The sequence below is a fragment of the Tyto alba genome, unplaced genomic scaffold, assembly GCF_018691265.1.
Source record: "Tyto alba isolate M040663 unplaced genomic scaffold, T.alba_DEE_v4.0 Super-Scaffold_14, whole genome shotgun sequence".
Taxonomy (NCBI): Eukaryota; Metazoa; Chordata; class Aves; order Strigiformes; family Tytonidae; genus Tyto; species Tyto alba.
In genome coordinates, this window is record NW_024881276.1 from 16,168,154 (window position 1) to 16,178,024 (window position 9,871).

Sequence of the window (9,871 nt, forward strand, 5' to 3'; positions counted from 1 at the left end):
CCCCCCCCCCGAAAGGAGGCGAGGGGCGCGGGGGGAAGTCCAGCACAGCGCTCCTCCAAATCCTTGGTTTCCCCCCCCCGCCCCCGGCGTTCGGCAGCGGCGGAGCCCGGGGCTGTCCCGGCCCGGCCGGGGGTGCCGGGGGTGCGTGGGGCGGCTTCCCGCGCCGTGGGGTCGTTGTGGCACCAAGAAGCGACCCCTGCGCCCTCCTCGGCAGCTCCCGGGGCGGGGCGGGGACACACACACGACACGACACGACACGGCACGGTGCCCACGGCAGAGCGCGGGCAGGTACAGCCGTGGGTGAGCCCCGGTCCCCCCGCTCTGCAAATCCCTTTGGCAAACGGGGCCGCCGGCACCTCGCACCGCCCCCCTCTCCCCAACCTCTGGCAACGGCCCCCGGCCAGGCCACCCGCGCCCCTCCCCACGCCCCGCGGGGGTTCCCCGGCGGCGGGGGGTGGCCGCCCCGGCGGGACTCGGCCCCGGGTGCCCGCGGCCCCGCAGCCCCCGTCTGCCTTTTTCTTTAATTCCGTTTTTGGTGTTTTGTTTTGTGGGTTTGGTTTTGGTTTTTTTTGTTGTTGTTGTTGTTAAACATATATTTTTGTTTATTTTCTGAACGTGGCACTTCTCCACCGGATAGCAAGGAAAAGTGTTAACAATAACGACATTACACGAAAAAGTACTGTACCATCGCCTCTTGAGGGTTTCAGAAACCTCTACAGTTAATAAGTTAAATAAAGGGTTTGTACATAAATATTTGTCTAGGAACCCTATTATATCTACAACACAGTAAGAATCTACAGAATGACAAACTTTTACAACACTACACTGAGTGCAATTGTTTTATAACATTTCAAATATACAAAGCTCTGTTCTTTTTTATAACAATGGTATGTACAGAATCAATAATCACAGTTTAGTGACTTAAACAGTCCATATTCTAGCAGTGTATTTCCCTTTGGTTTGATATAAAAACCTTGGTTGGTGTAGTGATAAAGAATATAACAAGAAAAAGATATACCCTTTCCCTTAAGTGCACTGGTTATCTTACAGCATCAAATTGACGTTCAGTCTGCACTGGCAGCATCCTTGGTTAGCGCATGCAGCTCGCTGCATCGGCGTGGAAAACAGTTCTCCAGTGCTCCTAACAGACCAAGTTAACATCCTAAGATGTTATTTTAAGAAGATGTGGGTAGCTTTTCCCCCTCCCTTTTTCTTTTTTTTTTTTTTTTTATTTTTTTTTCTTTCTTAATTACAATTCTAGTTGTTTCTTATTTTTTTTCTTGCCAGATAAACAGAAGGAAAAATATTTAGTGTACGTAACGCTAATATATAACAACTTTTATTAGGGCTTTTTTTTTTTTTGCTTTTTTTTTTTTGCCTTTTTTTTTTTTTTTCCCCTTAATGTTCGGAGAGGAAATGAACACGTTGTACGTTTAAGAAATGTACCAGCCCAGGAGTTACTTATTCAGGCGCTTGCAAGTGTCGGCTCACTCGTGTGAGGGCTGCTGCACACTGCACAAGGCGCTCACTGTCCTAACTGGAGAACCTACCCCAGTCTCAGCTGCTGGTCCTCCTTTTTTTTTTTTTTTTTTTTTTTTTAAATTTTTATTTTTTTTTCTTTTTTAATCATCCTTATTTCCCCTCCCCCGCCCTCCCCGTTTGGTCTTGATTCGTGCTGTCGGAAGGTGACCTTTCTTTATTGGCGTATTCACTCCCCTCCTTCCTCTCCCACTCCCCTCTACAAAAAAAAAAAAAACAAACCCAAAAAACACAACTCCCCCCCCCAAAAAAAAAAAAAAAACCAAACCCCACCGACCCAGCCCGAAGCCCGGGGGCGGCGCACCCGTGCCTTAGCACACCTCTTTCCCCGTGCTGCTCCCGGGGAGGATGTTGAGCTGGGTGAGCTGGGCGGCGTGCTCCTTGGCCTTCAGCCGCAGGGCGGCGATGCTGGAGGCCCGCCGGTCCGCGGCAGCGCTGGCCGCCTCCCCCAGCCCCGCCGGCCCCACCGCGCCCTCGGCGGCCGGCGCCGGCTGCCGCAGCAGGGCCGCGGCGCTGGAGGCGCTGCCCAGGGGGGCCACGGTGGAAAACAGCCTGCAAGGGAAGCACAGACCGCCCGTCACCGCCGCGCCGGGGCCCGGCCGGTCCCCCCCCCGCCTCCCCGCCCCTCCCTCCGCGGGGAGCGCGCACACTTTTAAATTAAAATTAAAAAAAAAAAACCGACGCCGGAGGGGGGTGGGAGAGACGGGGCGGGGGGAGGCTCCGGCGGGGCTTTCTCCCCAGCTCCCGCTAAATAAGAAAAAATAACCGAGCTCCCCTCCGCCCGTCCCGCTTTGGCCGGGGGGCGCTCGCCCCCCACCCCCCCCCCCCCCAGCCGCCCAAACCCACTCGTGCCCACGGCCGAAAATCCGGCACGGACCCGACGGGGCGGGCGCAGGCGGCGGCGGTCGCGGAGCGCGGGACGCCGCGGCTCCAGCTCATCCCCAACTGCCACACGGCAGCACACCCCCCCCACCCCCCCTACACCCCACGAGCAACGCAAAGGCCGCGTGTGCACGTGGGGCAACCCACGCCTATTTAGGTCCTGCGTGGGGACGCCTCGCGGGTACCCCGCTCCGCCCTTGCGCCCTGCGCGGGCTGAGCAGCCCCGCGGGGGACGCCCGGTCTCCCCCGCAAACGCCGGCGCCCGCGGACCTGCCGTGCTCACGGGGGGACCCGCGGCGGTGGGGGGGCGGGCGTGAGAGCCGGCCTCGCCCAATGAGAAGCCGGGGCGGAGGCACGTGACCCGCGCGGCGCCCAATCGGCGCCGGCCGCCGGCGCTCCAAGTTCGAACGGCGGGGCGGCCCGCGCGAGACGGGTCCCGCGTGGGGCGCCGCGCCGCGCCCCACCCCGTCCCCCCGCTCCGAGGCGGGACAGCTTTCCCACGCGCGCCCGCGGCGGCGCGTTTCCCCGGTGGGCGTCGCGTCGTCCCCCCCACCCCCACCCCCCCTCCCCGGTGCGAGTGTCCCCGCGCGGCGCCGGGTCGCGCGTGGGCGGGCGGTACCTGCCGAAGGCGGGGCTGATGAAGGCGGGGTGGCGGAACACGGCGGCGCCCAGGAAGGTGCCGAGGCCGAGCGGGGTCCCGGCGGGGGGCAGCGCCGCGGAGCCGGGGGGCGGCGGCGGCAGGCTGGGGAAGGCGGCGGCCGCGGCGGCGGCGGCGGCGGCGGTCCAGGCGGAGTCTAGAGCTGGGTGATGAGGAGGGAAAGGACTAGCATCAAGGTATGGACTGAGGGGGTGAGTTGCTGACAGGGGACCAGGGAAAGGCAAACCTGGGGGGTGTGTCTGAGCCCCAGCCTTTTCCCTCTTCCGCCACTTAGCCCTACGGTTCTGGAACCATACCTGAAAGCCAAAAGAAAAACCGGTTTTAATACGCCGGCCCGCCCCCCCCACGGCGGGGCGAGCCCCGCGGGAGCCGCGCACCGGCCCGATGGCGCCCGCTCCTCCGCCGCCCCCCCGCGCGGGGGGCACCCGGCCCGCGGGGGCCACGCGTGTCAGCGCCGCGCTGCGGCCCCGGCCGACGACGGCCCACCACGGGGCGGGGGGTCCGCGGGCGGCTTTCGGCGGGGCGCCCCCGGCTCCCGTGGGCCGGGGCTGCGGGCGGCTGCCGGCGCGGCGGCGGGAAAACGCTTCCCCCCGTGGGACCCCGCGGGGGTTTACTCCGCACCCGCAGCGGGAGCTGCGCCGCTTTTTTTTTTTTCCGCTCAAGGGAATATTTAACAAATGGTAGCGTTTGGGGATCGCGGACTTTTTTCTTTTTTTTTTTTTTTTTTTTTTTTCCCCGTGTTTCCCGTTCGGATTTAGAGCGAGGGGAGAAAAATCGTTATTTCACTAACGCCTGAAACGAAGAAGTAATTTTCGAGGCAAGCACGGCAGCAAATACACGTCTCCAGGCTGCCCTTTTAGAATTTATTTTACGAAAGTTAGTTAGTTAGGAAGCCGCGGCACTGCCGCCCCTTGCCTCTTCTCCCCCTCCCACGAAGGAAAAAAAAAACAAAAAACGTGAACTAACACGGGCTTAAAAGAGGAGAGAAGTAGAGGGGGGAAAAAAAAATTAAAATACCGCATTTCAAAGGAAAATACTCGCTTAATAACCGAGTGCGAGGCACCGCACGCACCTGAGGAGAGAGGCTTTGAGCGAAACACACACGCATTTGTCAGATTTTTCGGGCTGGTGGGGGATGAGTTTTCCCCGCTAGGCTCGGCTTTGTAAGCTCAGCGTGAGAGCCCTTCTCTCCGGGAAGCCAGAAAGGCAGCAGCGCTGCGGCTCTCTTCCCCAGAGCTGTACGGTGAGAACTGATCCCCACGCGCGCCCATCGGGGTACCCACGCAGGAAAGAGGCGTCACGTTCGCAGGGAAGCCAACCGCCTGGCACGGAGGGAGCGTCTCTCCCAGCTAAAACCCGATTAGCAAGCTGTCCCCGCTGCAGTTCCCCCTTCCTGAATTAGTAAGTCTATGTACACCCAAAGGTAAACGAAGGGACTCTCATAATTCATATTCCCTTAATTACATCTTCTCCCGTGAATAGAGGGGAGAGAAAGGGGGGTGTCTTTCTTTTAAAAAAGTTATTTAACTTTCCCACGACTCGTTCCCCTGAGCTGAAAATACTGATTTGCTGTCACATCTCTGTTTGACAATGGAGAAATGTGTCAACAGAAAGGAGGGGACAAATCTCATCATTAGCCCCTCTAATGCAAGAAGCTGTTGTGTATTAAATGAGCCATATGGAATTTATTATGCTTTATCAGCGCCCGATTTTAACTGTAAAGTGATTTGCTCAGCTTCAAACCCAGAGACATCTGTTTTCTGTTGGCAATCAGGGCATCCCAGTGTTTATCGTCTCTTTGGTTATGAGACCCGGGTTGGGAAATGCACTCTGGTATGGGGCGGCAAACACCTTTAATAGCATTGCACTCACTCACTATTAGATCAATGCAGGCTTATTGCTATCAAAAATGGGAAATCAAATAGCATTAGCCAGCTCCTCGTGCAGGCAGAGAGGAAATCAAACAACATTTCGCCTTCAAATGGCCCTGTTTGTTCTAGCGCTAAGTGGGCTTTTATGAAGCCCGATTGGAGATTTGATGGCAGCCAAATACCCGGCTTGTGGCCCTGCGGCTCTCTCTAACAACCCAAGCGCCGTTGGGGCTCAGCGTTTTAATCACACGGGAATTCTCCTGCCGATGGCTCGGGGCCGGGGACACCCCCCCCAGCGCCCCCCCAGCGCCCCCCTCGCCGCTGCTCCCCGGCCCCGCCGCCGCCGCCACTCACCTGCACTCGGGCTTCGGTCAGATCGAGCCTCATGGCCAGCTCCTCCCTGGGGGAGACACACACGCCGCCGTCAGCCGGGGGCTCCCCGGGCCGCCCCCCAGCTCGGCGCGCCCAACGGGCCCGACGCCCCCGTTCCCCGGGGCGGAGGGAGCGGGGCCGGGCCGCCCGTCGGGGCTCCCGAGTTTCGGCACCTCCCCTCCCTCCTTCCCTCCCTCCCCAAATTCAAGCCGGTCCCCGCCGCGACCGCGGCGGAAGGGGACGGCGGCCGAGCCGCCGCACGCTGCGGTTCGCGTTGCCATCGTCGAGGCAAATCGGCAACCCTTGAGGCGGTAAGAAAACCAGTAAGGCGATAAGAAAACCGCTCGTCAGCTCCCTGCCCGAAAGACGAGCGATCCCGGCGTACCCGGGACTCCCGTCGCCGGGCCGCCCCCGCGCCGGCCGGGCGTGAAAAGACCCGGAGAAAAAGCCAAAGCCATGAGAAAAAAAAAAAAAAAAAAAAAAATCACCAACGAAAAAAAAAATCCCGAAATGTTCATACGCACCCGCGGGCAGGCGCTCCCGAGGCCGGGGCCAGGCGGCGCCCCGAGGGGAGCCCCGCGGGCGATGCGATGCGCCCGCACGGAAGGCAGGGGAACAAACCCCCCCCCCGCGGACACCACCCCTGACCCCCATCCCGCCAGCCCTGCCGGCAAATCAAACGAGAAACCGGGAGGGTCTGCTTGATCGAAAAGTGAGACCTCGGGGGCTCAGCCCTCCTCTGGGCTGAAGGCGGGAGGGGGGGAAGTTATTTTCGGGCAGCGCAGAGCCGCCTGCCCGCTCCTCCCGCCGAGGAGCCGCCGGCCAGATCCGCCGCCCGCGGGGTTCGTGTTTTTAACGGGGAAAGGCCCCCGAAAAGGCGGGCAGAGCCTCCGGGCAGCGAGGGGCCCCGACGTGCCTGGCCGGTATTTTTAGGCAGCGGCACTTTGATCTCTGCCCCCGCCGGGGCTTCCCCGGGCTGGGCGGGGATCCAGCCCCCCCGAGGGAGCGCGAAACCGATCTCGGCAGCGGCCGCAGCGAGGGGAAAGGAGGGCAGAGGGTAAAAATAGCCCCCCCCGCCAGCCGCCTCCAGGAGGACCTGCCCGTGAGCTGCCGGTCCCGGTCCCCCCCGGGGCCCGGCCCTGCTCCCCATCCCCTCCCAGCCCGCCTGTGCCCGCGGCGGGAGTCACCCCCGGGGGGCGTTTTGGACGGTTTTGGCGCAGCACACCGCGGCCCCGTCCCCTCCTGCCCCCCTCGGGGCTCGCCCGCTCCGCGCTCGGACGGGGTCCCGGCGCCGGTACCTGGTGAAGACGTCGGGGTAGTGGGTTTTCTGGAAGGCCCTCTCCAGCTCCTCCAGCTGGTAGCTGGTGAAGGTGGTGCGGTAGCGGCGCTGCTTCCTCTTGAGCAGCCCCTCCTCGGAATCGCTGCCGGCCGAGAGGCAGACGCTTTCCTCGCCGTCCTTGCCCTCGCCGTCCTCGGGGTGCAGCAGCAGCTCCTCCTTGGGGGACAGATCCCCGCCCTCCGCCCCGGGTGCCGCGGCGGCGCCCCGGTGGGCCTCCTTCAGCAGCCCCCCGCCGTCCTCGCCCAGCAGCTCCTCCTCCTCGTCGTCCTCCAGCTCCTCTTCCTCCTCGTCCTCCTCCTCCAGCATCTCTTCGTCCTCCTCCTCCTCCTCCTCCTCGGCGGTCGGCGCGGCGGGGCCCGGCCGCTCCTCGACATGCGCGGCGGGGCTGCCCAGCTCGTCCCGGGCAGGCGGCGGTGCCACGAAGGGCGCGTTTTCGCGGTAGCTCTTGCTGCGGCTGATGCTGACCTGGGGCGCCTGGCTGATCTTCAGCGTGTCCCACGGGGCGGCCGTGGGCACGGGGCCGGCGCCCCCCTCCGGGCGGTCCCCCCGCGGCCCCGTCGCCCCCGGCGGCAGCAGCCGGCCCCCGCCCGGCCCGTAAAGCCGGCGCAGTTTCGGGGGAAGGTGCAGCTCGGCCGGCTCGAAGGGGGAGCTGCCCTTGGGCGACCCTGCGCCGGAAAGTGAGGGTCGAGGGGGGGGAGTGTTTAGGCAGCCACAGCAGTCGGACGGGGCGGGCAGGTGGGGAGAGGGGGGGAGAAGGGTGCGGAGGGAAGAGAGAAGGGCGGAGGGGGAGAGAAAGAAAGACACGGTCAGTGGGATCAGCGCGAAGAGCCCAGGGCAAGACCCCAACCCCGCAGCGCCCGCTTCGGGCACCGTTTCCCACCCCGCACCGAGATCAGACACCCCCCCCCCCGGCCCCGCACCCTCGGGCCGGGCGCTGCCAGCGCCGCTTCTCCCGGCCGGGGACGGAATCCCTCAGCCCGGCCCCGGGCGGCGGGACGGATGCCGGGGGGGTCGGGGCAGCCCTGGGCCACCGCCGGCCCCGCTGCCCCTGCCCGGCCGGCCGGGGCTCCTCCACTTTTATTTTTGTTTTCTTTTCTTTTGTTTCGTTCCCCACTTCTATCGTCTGCCCCTCGCTACCCGCCGCCCCCCCCCCCCCAGTTTCCTTTGGGTCTCGAAGGGAAGAAAACCCGCCCGGCTGTGAGCGCCGGGGAAACGGGGAAAGCGAGCGGGAGGCCGCCCGTGGGAGTTGGGGCTTCCCGCGACCCCGAGGAGGGGGGGGGTGTTGGGGGGGCTGCTCCCAACTTGGGGCCTGGGGCAGCGGCTGCCGGCGCCCCGGTGTTACCGCCCGGCCCGCGGCCCCAGCTCGCTCGCCGAGACTCGATACAGGCTTAGGGCGACCGGGCGAGCCTTTTCCTGCTCGCAACGATTTACTTTAGCTTGACAAAAAACAAAACAAAACAACCAAAAAAAAAAGAATTTACACACCTATCGAAAGCAAGAGCAGCCTAAAGCGGCGGTGCCCGACCCGCACGGAATTAACCGGGCTGAATTTCGGGCACGACTTTGGCCGCGCTCCCCGGCAGCGCGGCCGCCGCTAACGAGCGGGGGAAACGGGATAACGGCGGCCGCGGCCCCGAGGCGGCGCCGGGCCGGGCGGGCGGGCAGCGGGGCCGGGGCCGAGCCCCGGGGCTGCGTGGGGAAGGGGACACGCGGGACGCAGCCGTCCCCGACGCCGGGGCGAAGGAGCTGGGCGGAGCGGGACGGGGCGGCGGGGCTTACCTTGCGCGGCCTTGTCGGTGTCGGGGCGGGCGGCGATGGCGGGCAGGCTGGGCGCGGCGCCGAGCAGCCGCACCTTGCAGGGGCTGCGCCGGCCCAGGATGCTGTCGATGCAGTAAGAGGACAGCAAAGTTGGCGATTTACTTTTGCACTCGGGGCGCTCAGCGCAGCTCTCCTCCGGGTAGGGGCCGCTCATGGCGGCGGCGGGGCCGTGGGGCCGTGGCGGGCTGCGGCGGCGCGGACGCCCCCGCGGCGCTGCCCTGTGCCGCCGGGACGCCCGTCACGGGGGGAGTGAGCGGCGGCCGCGGCGCTCTTGAGTCCCCTCGGCTCCACGTGCGGGCAGCCGCCCCCTGATTGGCTCTCGGCGGAGGCCGGGCGGCCGCCGACAGACGGCGCCCCGCAAACCCCGGCTCGGACCGCCCCGGATCGGCGCCACGCCACGCCACGCCCCCCCCCCCCACCGCGACCCCTCCTCCACGGGCGTCCCGCTCCGTGGGGGCGGCGGGGAGCCGCTCGGGGGAGCCGTCGGGGGCGGCCGGGATGGGCGGCGGCGGAGCCCCCGCGTCACGCCTCACCCCCCCCCCCCCCACTCCCCCCGCCCCGACGGCGGCCGCGCTGCCCGGCCCCAACCCCGGGCGGTGCCCGGGCGGCACCGGGTGGGCCCCGCCGGGGGGATCCGCGCAGCGTTTTCCACCCCCCCCCCCCCCCCCCGCCCGCCCGGCGGGGCGCAGGGCCGCGCAGGGGTGCGCACCCGCTGCGCGGACAGCCGGGCTCTGGGGGACAGCGGGGGCCGCCACCGGGGATTTGCCTTCGGGAGCGCCCGGGCAGCGCCTTCGGGGACGCGGAGGGGTGCGGGAGCCGGGGGAAGTGTCCCCCGGGCCGGGCAGGGCGCGCAGCTCGGCCCCGGCCGCCCCCCCCCCTTTCGCCGCCCGCACATCTCCCCGCCGCAGGCCCCCTCGAGGCCGCTGCGGGGCCTGAAGAGCTCTGAGGGCTTTTTATTCCCCCTCCTTTTCCTTCCCTGCTCAGCGGTCACGTCCCGGGCGAGTTCGGGCTCCCTGCGTGGGCAAGTTGGGCTCGGTTTTGATCGGCGCGTTAGAGCGGCCCGCGCGTCCGCGGCTCCCGTGTGTGTCCCCAGGCTCCCGCAGGCACGGACACGCCGCGGGAACCGCTCCCGGCCACCCCAACACCTTCACGCTCGCTCGGGTGATTCCCGACCCCGAGCGCCGGAGGGGAGGCAGCCCCGTTTCCCCTGCTCGCGCCGCAGTTCCCGTGTGGATCCCGCGTCTCCTAACGACTTAAGCAGCGGGAATTAAGAGAAAAGATAAACGACAGCCTGCGTGTGTCCGTGCAGATGTGAGCACAACGCCACTCTGGCTGTGCCCACGCCCGTGTGCGCACAAGCTCCCACGCTCTACAGGCGTGTGTCCGTACGTG

The 9,871-nt window shown here is 65.3% G+C and overlaps 1 protein-coding gene across 2 annotated transcripts; it reads right to left on the reverse strand.

The window, feature by feature from the left end:
• Positions 1-677: 677 nt before the first annotated feature.
• Positions 678-8,782, reverse strand: ARX (aristaless related homeobox). Of its 2 annotated transcripts, XM_042789072.1 has the most exons (6): positions 8,441-8,782; positions 6,621-7,326; positions 5,305-5,350; positions 3,306-3,375; positions 3,041-3,221; positions 678-2,091 (listed from the first exon to the last, which is right to left on the reverse strand). In XM_042789072.1, exons 1-6 carry the CDS (start codon positions 8,631-8,633, stop codon positions 1,851-1,853), a joined length of 1,437 nt encoding a protein of 478 aa, XP_042645006.1. In that variant the 5' UTR covers positions 8,634-8,782; the 3' UTR covers positions 678-1,850. The 2 variants fall into 2 exon arrangements, with proteins under 2 accessions (XP_042645006.1, XP_042645005.1); XM_042789071.1 differs by having other exon boundaries at positions 3,041-3,375.
• Between the last annotated feature and the right edge of the window lie 1,089 nt (positions 8,783-9,871).

Coding starts and splice junctions, on each gene's coding strand:
- ARX (XM_042789071.1), bottom strand. CDS start 8,633: ATGAGCGGCCCCTACCCGGAGGAGAGCTGCGCTGAGCGCCCCGAGTGC. Junction 7,327..8,440: donor CACCGACAAGGCCGCGCAAG/GTAAGCCCCGCC, acceptor TTTCCGGCGCAG/GGTCGCCCAAGGGCAGCTCC. Junction 5,351..6,620: donor TACCCCGACGTCTTCACCAG/GTACCGGCGCCG, acceptor TGTCTCCCCCAG/GGAGGAGCTGGCCATGAGGC.